This window comes from Marmota flaviventris, chromosome 2, assembly GCF_047511675.1.
Source record: "Marmota flaviventris isolate mMarFla1 chromosome 2, mMarFla1.hap1, whole genome shotgun sequence".
In the NCBI taxonomy this organism is placed as follows: domain Eukaryota; kingdom Metazoa; phylum Chordata; class Mammalia; order Rodentia; family Sciuridae; genus Marmota; species Marmota flaviventris.
Genome location: NC_092499.1, coordinates 181165506 through 181183828, shown reverse-complemented (window position 1 = coordinate 181183828; position 18323 = coordinate 181165506). Strand labels below are relative to the sequence as shown.

The following is an 18323-nucleotide window of genomic DNA, read 5'->3' as shown; positions in this document are numbered from 1 at the left end:
TATGAGCAGGGGGTGGATACTCTCTCCTCAGACCTTCTAAGCCTGACCCTGCTCAATCCCTTGTAAATCTGGATCAGGACAGAGGATTTCAGCTGGCTCAGTTCTAAAGCAGGTAGGGAGGGCTCTGAAGTGAGTGCCTAGGTCTGACACTTAGAGGCTAACAACTCCTGACACATAGGCCCAATCTATACTAATGGGCTCTGGCCTTGGTTTCCCAGGCTGATGTGCCAGCTCCCTATGATATCTTCCCTGAGATCCTGACAACTAGCCTAAGACCACTCATAACAACGGCTACCATTTACTGCATGCTCACCGTGTTCCTGACGCTTTATGTATTTCCATCACGGCTCAGAATTACCATCCCTGTTTATGGATGAAGGGACTGATGCTCACACAACCAGGAAGCAACAGAGCCAGCAGTCAGACTCAGGACTAACAGGCAGACCTGTCTAGCTAGCTCTTACTCCCACTCTTCTTCTCCCAGTCCTCTCTCCTCTGAACCCAGGTCATGGGTCCCGCTGTGAGCAGATGTAGTCCTGGGAGGTCCTGCTGCTGCTACCTGACCTGGAGTGTTTCTTGCCGCTCAGTTCCCTCTGCTGTGTCTTGCCACCCAGACCAAGCATACTTGGAAGTGGCTGTGTGTCCACCAGGCCCACCTGGGCTCTGGCCCTCTGGTCACTATGATCCAGGCTGTCAGGTTCCCCGCAGAGGCCATTCTCATTGGTCAGGTTACCAAGCCTCCACCCTGCCCATTCCTGGCTTTCCCCTCCTGCCAGGGCTACTGAGGATCCAGTCTGACCCCTGTGTAAGAGGACTGTGAGCACTCATCCCAACACTTCAGGAACAGGCCTCCCCCAGGAAGCAGGGTTATAACCACAGTGGGGAGTACCTGAGCACTGAGTTCCTTTTGCCTTTCTTGAGCCTCTTGCATGTCACGGTGCAGGGAGTTCAGCTCTTGCTGTCGAACAGAGTCAGCTTCTTGTAAAACAAGGAGTTTTTGTTCCTTTTCCACCAGTGACAGAGTCAGGCTAAGAAGAAAAGGGTCACAGGGCTGTCACACTCTCAAGGAGAAGAAACTACCTTCTTACCGTACTATTCTAAACATAGCATAAATAATTAAAATAGAAATACTAATGATAATGAGTATAGTGTCACAATACATGCTACCATTTACTGAGCACCTACTAAGTGTCACTTCATGCATGACACCTCATTTCAACTTCATAGGTTATTCTATGCTACATTTTACACGTACCTATGCATGTACTTTAAATTCAACATGACTAATCTTCATCCCGTGTAACTTCAACTCCCCACTCATCTCCTACCATGTTTCCTAGCTCAGAAATGGTACCTTCATCCTCAGTGTCCCAACATAGAAACTACGACCACAGCAGAACTCTCCTTTCATCCTGTCCACATCCAATCTGTGACTATATATAATTGATTCTAACTCTACATCCCTTAAACCCCTTCCTCCCTTCCCTTCTCCTCTACCTGCCTCAGCTCAGCATCCAGTATCTCTCATCTGGACACCTATACCAGCCTCCTGACTTGTCTTCTACCTGACACTGTCATCACCAAAAGATCTGTCCTTTCTCAAATTCCTGCAGCACTGAGAATGTATGCTGCTCTCCATTCTGTCGCCTGCTGTTTCATGCCATTAACTGTCTCTTCTAATACCTCATAAGCTGAATTATGTCAACTTCCCTGCTTGAAATCTTCCAGTGGTTTCCTACTAGATATAATCTACAAATTTCTTGCCATGGCCTACAGCTTCCTGAATGATAAGGACTTATCCAGTTCTCCTTGTTCACTATGCTTGTTACACCATACTCTGAGTTTCACCAAACATTTTAAGTTTTCATCTGCTCAGGGTCTCTGAGCATAATTTCTATTCCTACTGTATAGAACTTTCCTTTATCCTTTGGCACAGATAGCTCCATTTCATCCTTCAGTGCTTGATTTAAATAGTGTCATGAGATGCTGTTGCCTTCACTAACAACTTTCTACAGTGGGTCTCCCCTCTCTCACTTCCATTTCAACACCGTATTTCTTTCCTCTACACTATATGTCATAATCTGCACTAATGTGTTTGGAGAATTATTTGATTAAAGTCTTCCCCGTAAAACTATAAATTCTGTTGGGTCAGGGGCCACAATGTCTTGTTTATTACTATATCCCCCACTCTGAAAGTATCTGATGCATAATGGATGCTATTTACTAAATTAATTAAGTGTAAGCTTTGAAGACAGAGATCATGTCCTCTCCACATGTACCTGTATCCTCCAGAACTGGAGACATGAAGATGAGGTGACCTGTGCAAAGAACTGTCAGAACTGTCAGCCAGAAAAGCAAAAACACCTCCATGGCTGTCTAGCCTACCTGGCTTTCTCCCTCTCCAGTTCCTTCTGAATTCGGCTACTCTCCTGGGCCTCTCTCAGCTTCTCCTGAACCTCCTGCTCCTCTAGTCTGTGGGAGTCATCCTGGGCCACCAGCTGAGACCTCAAGTCCTCCACCTGAAAGATTAAGGGGATGTGGACCAGATGACAGGGCAGGGGAACAATGGGAGGATGCTTCTAGTAGAGCTTTAGGGTCCTGCAAGAACCACACTCAGTGGCTCATCTCTAAAGCTCTGGAGGTTCATCCCACCAATTCCTAAACTATTCTTAGCCACCCCCTTTCCCAGTATCATTCAGACCGGGCCATCTGTCTCCCAGGCTCACAAATGCTGCACACAGGCAGATATAAATAAAATCTTGGCTAAAGAGCAAAAGCAAAATTATGGGAAAGTGTGTAGTGATTACATTTTTTTTAAATAAACAAACAAAAAAGATCAGAACATCATCTGATATAGGATTCTGATAAGAAAAATCAGACTGAATAAGAAAAGTAACCCCAAAACGGGATGGATTCAAACTAAAAAGGTTCTTCGCAGCAAAAGAAACAATCAGGTGAGTAAAGAGCCTACAGCTTGGGAGTGAATTTTTAACACTCGCACATCAGATAGAGCATTAATCTCTAGGGTAATAAAGAACTCAAAAAGCTAAACACCAAAAAAACCAAATACCCAAATCAATAAATGGGACAAGAAACTGAACAAACACCTCTCAGAAGATGATATACAATCAATCAACGAATATATGAAAAAATGTTACACAGTTCTAGCAATTAGAGAAATGCAAATCAAAACTACTCTAAGATTTCATCTCACTCCAGTCAAAATGGCAGCTATTAAGAACACAAAGGGCTGGGGTTATGGCTCAGCAGTAGAGTGCTTGCCTAGTACGTGTGAGGCCCTGGGTTTAATCCTCAGCACCACATAAAAACAAATAAAATAAAGGTATTATGTCCATCTACACCTAAAAATTAAAAAAAAAAAAAGAACACAACAATAAGTGTTGGTGAGGAGGTGGGTAAAAAGACACATTCATACATTGCTGGTGAGACTGCAAATTAGTACAGCCAATTATGGAAAACAGTATGGAGATTCCTTGGAAAGCTGGGAATGGAATCACCATTTGACTCAGCTATCCCTCTCCTCGGTCCATACCCAAAGGACTTTAAAAACAGCATACTACAGGGACACAGCCACATCAATGTTTATAGCAGCACAATTCACAATAGCTAAACTGTGGTACCAACCTAGATGCCCCTCAATAGATGAATGGATAAAAAAAAAGTGGTATATATACACACAATGGAATATTACTCAGCAATAAAACAGAATAAAATCATGGCATTTGCAGGTAAATGGATGGAGTTGGAGAATATAATGCTAAGTGAAGTTAGCCAATCCCCCAAAAACCAAATGCCAAATGTTTTCTCTGATATAAAGAGACTGATTCATAGTGGGGTTGGGAGGGGGAGCATGGGAGGATTAGATGAACTCTAGAGGGCAATGGGGTGGGAGGGGAAGGGAGGGGGCATGGGGATAAAAAAGATGGTAGAATGAGATGGAGATCATCACCATAAGTACATGTTTAAAGACACGAATGGTGTTCACTCTACTGTGTACAACCAGAGACATGAAAAATTGTGCTCTATATGTGTAATATGAATTGAAATGCATTCTGCTGTCATATATAGCAAATTAGAATAAAAAAGAAAAGAATTCTAAAAAAATTAAGATATAATAATGTAACTATAGATATTTTTGTGTGTAACTCATCTTTTGAAAGTCTCTACAATAAATATATTTAAAAATAAAAAAATACATAGAGTTGAACAAAAAAAGAAAAAGAAAAGAAAGAAAGAAAAGCAACCTGATATATAACAACATTGGATTCAGGATGAGAATGGGAAGAACAATCAGAACTGGGACAGCCTGAGAAAAACCTAGCTTTGTTTAGATCACTTCAAAGAAAGAGTTACAGTGGTTACTCGCATCCTAGAATTAATAGACACCAAAATTTGCAGATGTTCAAGTCCCTTATATAAATTGCACCATGTTTTGAATATAACCTAGGCACACCCTCTCATAACATTTAAATCATCTTTAGATGACTTATCATCCTAATACAATGTAAATAGTTGTTATACTCTGTTTAGAGAAAGAGTTCTGTACACATGTGATACAGATGCAATTTTTTCCCAAACATGTGGAACCCATGGATATGGAAGGCCACTTGTACTACTCCAGGGCACCAAGAGACACATGCTTAGCTCTGAACACCCTTCAACTATCCACTTGGTACTGTGACCTATCCCTGTGCTCCTGAGCTCAGGCAGCAGGATGGAGAAGAGCAGGGACCTGCTTCTGTAGGTCTAGTTTGTCCTGCAGCAGGGTGCTACCCTCCTCCTGGAGGGCAGCAAGGTCATCTCTGTGCTGCTGTGCTGCCTCCTTCAGCTCCGACTGAGCCTCGCGGAGCTGGGACTGCAGCATCCCAGTGGTCTCCTGCAGAGGGAGAAGACATCAGGGAGTGTGACGTATACTTGAGCCTTTGTCCTGAAACCTGCATTGGATACATACGGACATTTTGTTTTTTTCTATTGGGTTGACAAAAGCTAAGGCAGATCCATGTCATTCCAGCAATCTATGTCTTTCCCACCTCAACTCCTTGCCTCCTATTTGCTCTCCTACTTCATACTGTGCACAGGGTCACCCAGGTTTCTGAGTCAGGGGCCCCGAGTTGGTAGTGGTTCATCACCCAGACCATACCAATAGCCTCCTGACTATCCCCCTACTTCACTTGATACCTCTATCTCCTACACACACACACACGCACACGCACACACACATGTACACACACACTCTCTCTCTTCATTCTCTTTCTCCACTTGACTCAATGGAGAACTGTATCTAGAGATGTAGAGAGAATTTTATTCTGAGATGTAGCTCAATGGGTGAATGCTTGCCTAGCATGTTCAAGACCCTGGGTTCAATCCTCAACACTGCAAAAGAAAAAAGGAAAAAAAATATGTACACACTCATACACACACATATAAAATCATGTCCCATACCTGCTTTCTAATTGCCATCCAACAGTTTCCTACTGCCTTTAAATGAAATCTAAGCTTCTACTCTGGCTGAGGTAGGGTTCCTGCCCACTTTTCCACTTGCCCCTGAGGACATCACATTGAAGCTACACTGCTTTCTGTCCTTGAACTTCCCAAGCCCTTTTCTGTCTGTCCTAGGGCCCTTCAGAAAGCTAAATCCTCTGACGTATTCTCCAAATGTCTGGCTTCTTTCTTTTCTCTTTTTCTTTTTAAAGCCTTTACTGAGATAAAATTCACCTACCATTCAATTCACCTGTAAAAAGTATACCATTTCAACACCTGTAATCCCAGTGGCTGGGGAGGCTGAGACAGGAGGACTGCAAGTTCAAAGCCAGCCTCAACACTGGCAAGGCACTAAGTAAGTCAGTGACACTCTATCTCTAAATAAAATACAAAATAGGGTTGGGGATGTGGCTCAGTGAGTGGTCAAGTGCCCCTGAGTTCAATCTCTGGTACCAAAAATAACAACAACAACAAAAACAAACAAAAAAACCCCCACACATAACAAAAAGTATACCATTTCAGAAATTCAATATCATGTTCAACTGCTTGAATGGGATCCTAATTAGACATATTATACATTTGTACCCCATGTATGTATAAATGTATAATAAATCAAAATACACTCTACTGTCATGTAAATATAAAAATAACAACAACAAAAAGTATGCCATTTCAGTGTTTTTGTTTATTTTGGTGCTGAGGATTGAACCCAAGAGCATTCTACCTTTTTTATTCTGAGATAGGGTCTAAGTTATTGAGGCTGGACTTGAACTTATGATTCTCCTGCTTCAGCCTCCTGAGAAGGTGGGATTACAGGTATGCACCACTATGCCCAGCCAATTTGGTAGTTTTTAGTATATTCAGAATTCTGAACTATCACCACAATTAAGTGCAGAACATTTTCATCACCCGATTAACAGTCACTCCCCATTTGCCACCCTGACCCGACCACTAATCTGCATTCTGTCTCTGTAGATTTGACTGCTCTGGACATTTTATATTAATGGAAACATAATGTGGCCTCTTGTATCTGGCTTCTGTCACTTGGCATGTTTTTGAGGTTCTTCTGTGTTATACCATATATCTAACTTCTTTTGTGGGGGTATACTTGGGACTTAACTTGGGACTTAACACGGGGGCACTTTAAAACTGAGTCACATTCCCAGACCTTTTTAGTTTTTGTTTTTGAGACAGAGTCTCATTAAATTGCTTAGGGCTTTGCTAAAATGCTAAGGCTAGCATCAAACTTAGGGTCCTCCTGCCTCGCCTCCCAAGTGGCTGGGATTACAGGCATACGCCACCATGCCCTGTTGGCTAGCTTCCTTTTTTTTTTTTTTGGTGGGGGGCAGGGGTACCAAGGATTGAACTCAGTGGCACTTGACATTGAGTCACATCCCAAGCCCTATTTTGTATTTTATTTAGAGACAGGGTCTCACTGAGTTGGCTGGCTTTGAACTCGTAATCCTCCTACCTGAGCCTCCCGAGCCTCTGGGATGACAGGTGTGCATCACTGCGCCTGGTTTGGCTAGCTTCTTTTTAACCTTCAAGTCTCAGCTCAAATGTCATTTTCTTCTTCTTTTGTTTTTTTTTTTAATATTTATTTTTTAGGTATAGTTGGACACAATGCCTTTATTTTATTTATTTATTTTTATGTGGTGCTGAGGATGGAACCCAGGGCCTCACATGTGCTAGGTGAGCAATCTTCTGCTGAGCTACAACCCGAGCCCTTCAAATGTCTTTTTTTTTTAATATTTATTTTTTAGTTGTAGTTGGACACAACACCTTTATTTTAATGTGGTGCTAAGGATCAAACCCAGGGCTTTGCACGTGCTAGGCGAATGCCCTACCACTGAGCCACACCCCAGCCCTCAAATGTGATTTTCTTAGTGAGGTCTTCCCTGCCCACCTTGTCCTAAGTGGCCTCCTTTGAACCACTCTCAATTACATCATTCTTTTTATTTCTATTGGAACACTTATTACAAACTAATTATAAAACAATCATATCATTTATTTTGTGTCTGCTCATTTCACATCTGTCCCTGCCACCACAGTGTAAGTTTCTTGTGGGCAGGGACCAGGTCTATCACATTGACCACTGAGCCACCCCTTTATGTACTTGTCACATGTCAGCCCATAGCCTAGTACTTGGTGCATAAGAAGTGCTAAAGTACTATTAGTTGTTGAATGGGTGAATGAACGCCTAAGACCACCCTCCATACCTGCTCTCTTAACTGCTGAACCTTCATGTCCTGCCTCAGCCGTTCCAGTTGTTGGCTGGCATCTGCCAGCTCCTTCTGGGTCCGCAGCAGTGTCTCAAGGAGGGACACTCTCTCCTTCTCTGTTTCCAGCTGCATCTGTGGAGAAGCAGAAAGGGCAAGGGTTATCATGCTCGCCCAGGAGGACAAAAGCACAGCCCAGCTGCTGCTCTAGGGCGCCTCCAGCAAATGGGGTGGGGGCTGATGGCAAAGGAAGGTCTGAGCCCACTGACTGAGAACCAGGAAGTGTGAAGGTAGCCACTGGTTTGCAAGCTGACAGGATGTGGTAAATGTCAGCCCTCCTTCAGGAAGTACGACATACTGAAGCCCTGCAGCTAACGGTGTAGAACACCCCGCTCGCTGGCAACTAAGTGGGTACTACATTCTCTTCTGGAAGCCCTTCTATAGCTTGTTCTAAGGACAGCAAAAGAAAATAGTTGGGGTCACCAATGGTAATGGATGTGCCACTCCAGTTGTCCTAGCTTCCCACCTGGCAGAGGGCACTCTCTGCCTGGGTCCGTTCCTCTTCCCTCTGTGCCTGGATGGCTTCAGTTTCTGTTTGTTTCTCCCTCAGCCTTATTTCCAGCTCCATTCTTTCTCTCTCTAGGCTCTCCAGGGCCTTATTCAGCTCCTTCTGAAGCCGGAAGTGCTCTTTCTCCTGGCCATGCAAAGGAAATGATGTTAGAACCGAATGGGTGGGGAAAGAAGGCAAAAGAACTGGTTTGAAAGTAGAATCTCTCTACTACTAGCTACGTGAGCCCGATACCCCGCTAAGCCTGTTTCCTCAACTTAAAGTAATGCTTAATAATCTGCCTTATCTGTCTCACTAAATTTTTACAGTCAAATGAGATTTATTAAAAAAAATCAAATAAGGTGAGAAAGGATGTGGGGAAAGGTGTCATGGCTAGGGAAGGTAAGTATCAAGAAAACAATGCTGGTGTGGCATGAGGATAGGGCACAGGATCAGGTGAGGGATCACAGTAGGGGGAAGGTCCAGGGTGAGAAGAGTTAGTGAGGTGAGGAGAGATCTCAAGGTTGTGGCAACATTGTGCACTGCCCCACTATGTCCCCTGCCAGCCTTGTGTGGCCAAGATTCCGAGTCCTGCAGGTGCAGTAGGCAATACTAGCAGGCTACTGACGCTGTGCAGGCTGTGGGCAGTCTATGATTTCTAGGAGGTTTGTCTTGAATGAGTTCAGAGGGTAGGTAAGAGCCAGGCAAGTGACCACTTCTTTCATCAAAAGCTGGTAAATACAGTGGGCACTATGCTCAGCATGCTGGTGAGCCCACCCAAGTTGGGAGGCTGGCTTTGAACTCATGATCCTCCCACCTCAGCCTCCCAACTTGCTGGGATTACAGGTATGTTCCACCGTGCCCAGCTATTAACTCATTTAATACCTAGAAGTTATTTATACCATGCTGTCCAAACCACTCCTGTAAGCAGTAACACCTAGACCAAGAGTCAGCAGGTGGTGCCCTTTCACAGAAGGGAAATCACGTCTGCCTCTCCCAACCCCAGCCACATTCACCACCTACCCATTTCTCCTGAAGCTGTTTGACCTCCTCCTCATGGGCCACCTTCTGCTGCTCCAGGGCCATCTGCCCATCTTGCTCAGCCTGGGCCAACTTTCTGGCTGCTCTCTCCCGCTCCTGCTCTGCTTGGCTCCGTTCAGTTTCCAGTTCTAGCTTCAAGCACCTCACTTCCCCTAGGATTCCAGAAAGAGGATCAGCTCTCTGAGCCTCTGCCCCTGCTCCTTTTACCTAATAATATTCTTCTGCTCCCCATGAACCTTATGAGCAACTCCCATCTCAGAGGCCCTGCGCTGGCTGGAGAAAAGCTTTAATAGCATCCCACTGCATTCCTGACTTTCACCATCCCCATGGATAGAGTACGCCCCATCCCATTTGGGTTCTCACCTTGGACTGCTTCCTTGGCTTGAGTGACAGTTTGAATCTGGACCTCTAGCTGTCCCTTGGTGACCTCTATCACAGAATTTTGTTGTTGGGCCTCAAACAGATTGTTCTCCAGCTGTTCCTTGGCCGAGCTGTGAAGTTTAGGATACAGGAAGAGATCTTACCCATCAATGCCCTTACCTTTCCTTAAAAGGAGTGGAGTTCTAAGTACTGGCTACCTGGAGAAGTTAGTGGGGGCAATTATAAATTCATAATTCACTTGGAAGTCATATACTTAGGGCACAGAAGTTAGCTTGGCTACCCTTTGCCTTGTGAAGCTCTCTAAGCGTGGCTGAACTGGATCAAAGCCTTACCTAAGCCCCATAAGTTGTTCAACAAGGTCCTGGCGGTCTCTCTCCACAGCCTGCAGCCGCACCTCTAGAGCAGCCTTCTCTCTTACTAGAGACTCTTTCTCCTGGACTGCCCTGGCAAGCACTTCTTCCTGTCGCTTTGCTTCCTGATGCAGCTGTTCAAGCTGAACTGTAGCTGCCTCCTGCTGGTAAAGTGCCTGAGGGGAAGAAATTAGTGAGATATAGAGTAGAGGCAAAATTCCCCTGGTCTGCTAATACCAGGTTAGGGCCATTGGCGCTTCAGAGATTCTGGGCCCAGCACTGTAAATCTGAATGTTGCTCACTTAATAACACTGGCATTTATCTATTTCCCTGAGCAACCCAGAGAGCCCCAGCCCTGAAAGGATGCTCTTTTATGAGCAAGACTCTGCTGGGGACAGAAGACCTGCACATAAGAACTTTTAGTTTTCAGAAATAGGATGCATATAATACCAGGAAGAAAGTGACCAGTGACCTGAGGAAGGGATTCTGAAATGGAAGATTATGTATAATTATTATGAGAGGCTTGGTGAAGGAAAAAGATGACCTTTGGGCCAGGTCATTCATTGGTTCAAGAAATAAATGTACTGATTAGCCTTGTTATGTGTTCAGCGCTGAGCTAACAGCCAAAGGAATACAATAATAAGACACAGCCTTGCCTGACGGACATGGAAACAGATAACTGTAGTATGAATGGTGCAGATGTTGAAATAAGCATGAGGTGTTGGCAGAGCATATAGGAGAAGCATCTAATTCAAACTGGTGGGTAGGAAGAAGTAAGGAATCAGCAGATTCTTGTAGGAATTACTTTAAAAAATAGGAAGATAGACCACAAACAAGTAACACGGGTCATTTCTAGGAAATAAGACTTTCCCTGAGTCATTTTCATCATGTTTTATTTTTTACAATGAGTAGTATCTTAATTAATGGTGTCCACTGTATAACTGTCTTCTCACCTCATTTAATTTCTCTTTAATTTCTTCCTTTTCTTCTTGGATGCTCCTGAGCTCTGCCTGTAGCTCAGCTCCAGTCTCTGTAGCTTTCTGCAGCTGAGCCTCCAGGTGAGTTTTCTTTTCCCACAGTGCTTCCTTGCTCCTCTCTACCTCTGCCAGGTCTACCTGCAAAGCATTTCTCGCCTGCTCTGCCACCTCTACTCTGCTGCACACAGACTGGTTGTCATGCTCCAACTACTGGCCAAAAAGGAAAGGGGGTACAGGTCATCAAAGACAAGTGGTTAGAGTTTCCCTAACGGGTCTCAAGTGCTGAAAACCAAAATCCAAGTGAGATGTGAATCTATTCTCCAAAAATGAAGATGGGGGGAAATCTATTCATTTGATCTGGTGCTTGTATTTTAAGTACAGGATAGGCTGGATGCTGGAGATGGAGATTTAAAAAAGGGCAAAATTCTGTTCTCAAATAATTCAGAATAATAGAACAGAATATTTCTGGAGCTCAAGAGAACAGGGGGAGTAAGTATGGTCCTTTGCTAAAATTATAGGTTAAATTTATAACCTGTAGAGATTTTGGAGGATTTAGGCTCTTTGGTGGATTATTTTCTAGTGATTGCCAATATTTCACCTAATAGGATTAAAAACCTGGTCTTGCTTCCAGAGGACATCAATCCCTTCCCAGTTCTGATGACTCTCCCTAAAGCCTATACAAAGGTGGTTCTGCTAAAAGTGTGGGACAGGAGTATTTCTAATTCTCAAATCTAATCCTTTGCTCTCCAGTGTACAGTAAATGTTCCTTTTGTTCATTTCAGAACTGTTTGATGCCAGGCATGGAGGTGCACATCTATAATCCCAGCTGCTAGGGAGGCTGAGGCAGGAGGATCTCAAGTTTGAGGTCAGTCTCAGCAATTTATCAAGAACCTGTCTCAAAATAAAAAAGGCTGGGGGTATAGATCTGTGGTAGAGTGCCCCAGTACCAGGAAAAAAAAAAAAGAAAAAAGAAAGAAAGAAACAAAACTACATTTGGGAGCTAATCCCTTAAGGAGTCTGCCCTAATATGGGCATCAGCTTTGCTTGTCACTGGCGTCTCAGTCAGGTTCCAGCCCTTCATGGAGATCAGACAAATCTCTGCTCACCTGGAGAAGCTGTTGGTTCAGTCCAACTTTATCTAATGCCAAAGCCTCATTTAAGGCACTGAGCTTGACAGTTGCAGCCCGAAGATCGGCAACCTCTGCCTTCAAGCTGTTCTCAGAACTTGAAAGCTCTGCAATGGATTGTTCTGCCTACAAATCAAAGAGGGTTAAAGCGTTTCCCATTCCTAGTTTTCTTAAAACTGTAAACAGTTCACATTCCCAACACCTGCTGCTTTTGGTGCAAATATCAGTTAGCACTCCATCCCTTCCCCTACATTCTAAACAAGTTTTCCCTTTGCCCATTTATTCCTTCATTGAGGTGTAAGACAGGAGCTCACAGCATAGAGGCACAGACATAATGAACAAGCACAATTGTGAGGACACTATAGAAATATAGACCCAAAGTGCTCTGGGGAACTCAAAGAAGTCATTCATTCAATTTGGAAGAGTCAAAAATGCTTGGTAGAGGAGTTAACAATTAAGTTGGGTATTGAGAGATGAGGAACAGTTCCTGGTTAAAGGGGAAGGAAAGAAGCAGTCCAGGCAGAGGAAAAAGCATATGCAGAATACTAGGGTCAAAAAGGAACATAACAAAACTGAGAATGCAACTAATGCTACATGGAGCAAAGGACAACAGGGGTTAGGGTGGGTTTGGAGTGGACAGGGAGGCTAGACACACAGTTTGAGGCAGATGGCAAGTCTTTGAATGCAGCTCCAGAGCTGGGAAGCCACTGAATGGTTTTAAAAGGCTGACATAACCATCATCTAATTCCAACATAGAGGGTACATTCAGAGGGAGAGAACCCAGAAGCAGGCTAGGAATGGAGGAAAGAAACCCAAGGGTCACAGCTTAAAGGGCAAAGAGAATGAGGCAGCTACATGCCCTTTTTCTGGGAACCCAACTTCCTAAGCCATCCACCCAGTAAGTAAAGAGGAGGCCTACACACCCTGGCCAGTGCTGCTGCCATTTCCGCTTGCTCTTGCCTCAGTAACTCCCCTTCCAGGCGACTTGACTCCAAAGCTTCCCGAAGTGTGATTAGCTCACTGAGTGATTCTGACTGCTTGGCTTCTAAGCCCACCAGTGTTTCCTGACTGAGAAACGAAGAAGATGGGGCTAGAGTAAGTCTTTGGAAGTGGTCACCCAAAAGGTAACATGAATATAATTACATTTTCTATGCAAAAGAATGAGAAAAGTCTCCAAAAACTGATAAGAAATGATCTCTAATATGCTAAGTAAAAAAAGTCAGATGAAGAACAGTACACATGTGCATTTTTTGGGGGGGGGGTACTGGGGGTTGAACTCAGGGGCGCTCAAACACTGAGCCACATCCCCAGTCCTATTTTGTATTCTATTTAAAGACAGGGTCTCACTGAGTTGCTAAGTGCCTTGCCAATGCTGAGGCGGGTTTGAACTTGCAATCCTCCTGCTCAGCCTCCCAAGCCACTGGGATTACAGGTGTGCACCAATGTGCCTGGCACATGTGCATTTTTTATATAATATATATATGCAAAATGTATACATTTCTTTATGCAAAAAAAGTGAGAGAAAGAAGAATCTATGCTTATGTTTGCATGAACTAGCACGGGAAAGATAAACAAGAAATTAATTTAAATAGTTTAGAGGAGGAAGGGAAACAAGATGTAGAAAGCAAAGATGGAAGTAAGACTTCATGTGTCTATCTTTTGTAAATCTTTTAAAATTCCTTTTGAATCATATAACTATGTCATCAAGTCAGGTAAGATAAGTTTTAAAAATATAACTATTTGCAGATTGTCTGCCTTCTACTTGGTGCAGGGGAGATCCTTCCTAGGACAGGGCATGACCCTTTTGGCAGTCTTTCAAGTTTCTACTCTTCATGCCCACTAGTTGCAAAGAACTAGGGTACAGAAGAGGAGGGGAATATACCAAGGGTGAAGAAAAGATAACCCTGCTACCAGTTATTCAAGATCTACTGTATGCTAGGCTCTATGCTGACATTTTCTAAAACACTTTTTCCATTAATTCTTCAAGGTAAATAGTCTTATCCCCATTTTACAAATAATCTGTCCGTGGCAGATCCAGAATCTAAACCAAGCTTTCATTCAGCTCTAAAGTCCCTGTTCCTTGTGCAACATCATATAAGAGAATTCATAGATTTAATATTGACTCTCGAATTCCCTTCTTGAAAGCAAAGTTTATTTCCTGTTACTTCTCTGCTCATCTGTTAGCATCCCAGCCTACTCCGAACATGCCATGAACATTCTTGCCTCCTTTTCTTTGCTATACTGTTCCTTTAGCCTCTCTCCTATTCACTATCAAAATAGGTCAAGGTCCCACTCAAACCATCTCCTACTCCTTAAAGCTCTTCCTGGTTCTCAATAATTAACTGTTACTCCTATGCTACAAAATGAACAGGTTCGAAGGCCTATTTATACTTATACTTCATCTACTCTCATTTCACAGTTGTTTACTTGTGTCTTCTTCATTATTGCAAGTTTCTTGAGATGAGGTTATATGTTATTCATTTTTATATTCCTCACAGTGCCTCATCTCTATGGGTGCTCAACAAAGTCTGGATGCACTTTGTGTATTCATCTTTCTGCAAAGGAAAGTAGTAAGCTAATTTTACCCATTCTGTGCCAGGCTTCTAGACAGTCCACTTTCTAAAATAGAGGAGCAGGTGGGGGAGGGTGTGGAACTAAAGGAAGGCCAGAGAGGAAGAGACTGGTCACACTTACAGACGCTCCCTCTCCCGAACAGCCAGGTGCAACTCTTCCTGCTGCTCCTCCTTCTCCCCCTGGGCAGAGTCACCCTGCAGCTGTAGCTCCATATTTGCCCTTCGGAGCCGCCATGCTTCCTGTTCCAGCACCTCTAGTTGCTGCTGCAGCTCTTCCCTGGCCTTCTGCAGGAGCTCTCGCTCCCTGGAACGAAGAAACCAGAAATGAGCAGATCTTGGGACCTAAAATCCTTGCTGGAAGCAGACATCACAAGGTCAAAGGAGAACATTTCATCTTTCCTTTTGAGCAGGAAACTGTTTTTCAATCATTTCAAAACACAAAAACCCAAAAGCTTGTTAAATAGAACACAAAGCAAAGCAGCCCTGGATCTCAGGGATGACAGGAGGAGCTGACCAAAGATATAATGGGTACTGGTAAATGGGTGTGGATGAGGACAGAGACCAGACATGGGAGTAGGGATGAACAGCCCATCTGCTCACTTGCTGAGAGTGTCCACCTCGCCCTGGAGGCCCACAGTCTGCCCTGCCAGAGCATCCCGCTCCCCAGAGAGCTTCTGCAGCCGCTGCCTCAGGGCTTTGCCCTCTTCCTCCCACTGATCGTGCTGCTGCTTCAAGAAGCTCATTGCTTCCTGGCAGCCTGAAAGCTGCTGCCTTAGGTCCTGTGGAGGGACAGCAGTAGAAACGAGATGATAAGCAAGAGGGCAAGGGCAAAGGAGGGATTTCAGAAGTCTGAAAGTCCATTTGGACATGAGGTTAGGCATTGGTACAAGGGCAAGCTGGGAATAGAGATGTGACTGGTTGAAAAGTCGGAGGACAAGGGGTTATTTGCTTTTGGAGCTCTAGAGTGTTAAGAGTTCATCATCTTCAAAAGTACAGTGGCATGGGGGGATGGCAAGTGTGCCTAGGTCCCTCAGATTGGGGGAACTCATACCCATACCCTACCATAGCTCTTTTCATAGTAATAAACACTGTTGTACAATGTGAAGTTGCCACAGGCATGGAGAATCAGCCTGTTACCCACAGTATAACTGGGCAGACATGGAGAAATTCTAAGGAGCACTCTGGGGTGTTGAATAGACACCGCATGACTGGTCCACTGAAAGGGATAGTCCACGCTAGGGAGGTACTTGGGGCATCTGTCAGTTTAGCTGCCACGTTATTGACTGAGGAACACTAGGGAGCCTCACCTGCACAGCCTGGTGTTTCTGAGTCAGCACTGAACGCACCAGAGTAAGAGCTTTGTCTGGATCCTGGGAATCAAAGTGGGAGGAGAAGCCACTAGAGTCCAATTTCAAAGAGCTCTCATGACCAGAGCCTTGGCCAGTGTTGTCCCCTTCTTCCACCAAGGCCTGAAAACCAACACAACACTGTTACCACCCTACTGACTGAAGCCTGGAGTCCATGCAGGAGCTTAGCTCACACTACAGCCAGAAGAATCTGAGGTTTTCCTTCTCGGATCCTTTCCCTGAGGGTTAGAGTAGGTATCTGAGAGAAAAAAAGGCTCATTTCTTCAACACTCCACCTGTGGTCACCCAAATCTAAGACTAGCAACAAGGCCAGAACATTCTCTGAGATAATAATAAATAAGGGAACAAAGGAAGAAGAGGCTATTGAAGTGACAAAAGACCAGAATCTATTCTCTGGCTTGAGAACTGCAGCTGGTGACAGGAAAGAGGTCCTGTCCCACCACATAGTGCCAGGATATGAATGCTTACCTATCCCTTAAGGATCTCATCTTCAAATACAGAGCATTCATCCCACAAGACCCTAAGTCCAAACCTCAAGAGACTGGAAATCTAGGCATGTGAGAGGACATGGAAGACTGGGGAGAGGAATGAAGCATTACCTAGGTACCATGACAGCAGGCTTACCAGTATCTGTGTTATCTCCTTGATCACCAGCTGTAAAGACAACTTTTCCTCTTGGGCATTCCTACTAAGAGATGCCTCATGTTCCATTAATTCTGTGTGATTTGACTCCTGCATAAAGAATAGAATAGAGGGCTGGGGCTGTAGCTCCATGGTAGAGTGCTTGCCTTGCACGTGTGAGGCCCTGGGTTTGATCCTCAGCACCACATAAAAATAAATAAACAAATAAATAAAATTAAAGATATTGTGTCCAACTACAACTAAAAAAAAATTACAATAAAAAATATAAAAAAAGAGTAGAGCCTAAGAGCCAAACTCTCAAAAAATAATTTGTAATTACAGACCCCAAATCAACCAAAGTCTTATTCTGCTCATTCTGTCAACCCCACTTTTCCAAGAAGTCCGAAGACAATGCAATGTGATGATAAAAAGTTCAGATGAAGCGATTAAAAGCTCCAAATTAGCCTGCCCAGGTTAGGGTTCTTGCTCTATCACTTACTAGGTTGGTAACTTTCGGCAATTTCTTCTTTGAACTTTTCTCTTAAAAATAGGAAAATTAACAGCAACTATTTCCATAAGTTGTTTTGGAGTCTTAAATTAAAAGCTGCACATAAATTCTACAACATTGTGCTGATACAAAGCAAACACTCAACAGATGTCAGCTATTATTGGATGGGGGATGGCCGCTGCCTCCAAATAGTAAATCGATGCCAGAGAGCCATGGCTATAAACCAGCTCTAGCCCCAAAGCTAGTAATAATCTTGAAGACTCAAGATTTCCTCTCTTCTTACTGCACTTATGTTAGGCTTGAAAACACAGACCTGTAGTAATGTTTTATTTAGCCAAAATTTGAATCAACACGTATAAAGGGAGAGACTTTGCAAAAAGTCTGAAGTTCTGGCTTCTCTCAAAAAAGTTAAAAATGAGCTTCACCCAGCCCCCATTCCTAGATGATAATTATTTATTGAAGTTGAACAATGGATACCTCCTCAAGATGAGACATTTATTTGGGGTCTTTCATTCCTTGCCACTCCTCACTGTTTCCTTAGTACTGAACTCAAGTTTCCCCTGCTTTACTGAAAACTAAACAAGATAGCATTGGAAAACAAGAAGTATTGCAACTCATCCACTTCATTCACTTACTTCTAAGCCCCATGGATGTCTGAACAGGCAAATTCTTGACAAAAAGAAATCAAGAGGGCTGGGGTTATGGCTCAGCAGTAGAGGGCTTGCCTAGCATGTTGAGACTGGGTTCAAGTCTCAACACCGCATATAAATACAATAAAATAAAATAAAGGTCCATTGACAACTAAAAAAAATACTTAAAAAAAAAAAAAAGAAAGAAATCAAGAAAACACAAACAAGTCCAGCTCCCAGGTGACCCCAGTCTGGATGAAAAAATTAGGGGTGTGAATACAGACAGGGGTTCAGGAGCTGCTTAAAATCAGAAATCTGAAAATTCATAGAAATAAAGGAAAATATGGAATCAAGCCAGAGGTTCTAACATGCAACTTTAAAGAGCTTCTTTAATAACATCCCTGTCACATGTTAAGTCAGTAATCAAAGCTTTGCTCCTTTAATAAGACAGACCATTCAATGGGTTTGGGATTGTGGCTCA

At 43.7% G+C, this 18323-nt stretch overlaps 1 protein-coding gene across 7 annotated transcripts in view; it reads right to left on the bottom strand.

The window, feature by feature from the left end:
- Positions 1-18323, bottom strand: part of Cep250 (centrosomal protein 250) — a 47169-nt gene that overhangs the window by 13244 nt on the left and 15602 nt on the right. For all 7 annotated transcript variants that reach the window (XM_071608878.1, XM_027945165.2, XM_071608880.1 and 4 more), the window contains 15 exons: positions 16709-16816; positions 16025-16186; positions 15318-15496; positions 14839-15021; positions 13068-13212; positions 12124-12270; positions 10994-11224; positions 10023-10216; positions 9673-9800; positions 9292-9461; positions 8248-8415; positions 7722-7856; positions 4754-4897; positions 2386-2519; positions 890-1028 (listed from right to left, as the gene is read on the bottom strand). In XM_071608878.1, the coding sequence (XP_071464979.1) occupies positions 890-1028; positions 2386-2519; positions 4754-4897; positions 7722-7856; positions 8248-8415; positions 9292-9461; positions 9673-9800; positions 10023-10216; positions 10994-11224; positions 12124-12270; positions 13068-13212; positions 14839-15021; positions 15318-15496; positions 16025-16186; positions 16709-16816 (2367 nt within the window). The remainder of the gene's footprint in view (positions 1-889; positions 1029-2385; positions 2520-4753; positions 4898-7721; positions 7857-8247; positions 8416-9291; positions 9462-9672; positions 9801-10022; positions 10217-10993; positions 11225-12123; positions 12271-13067; positions 13213-14838; positions 15022-15317; positions 15497-16024; positions 16187-16708; positions 16817-18323) is intronic.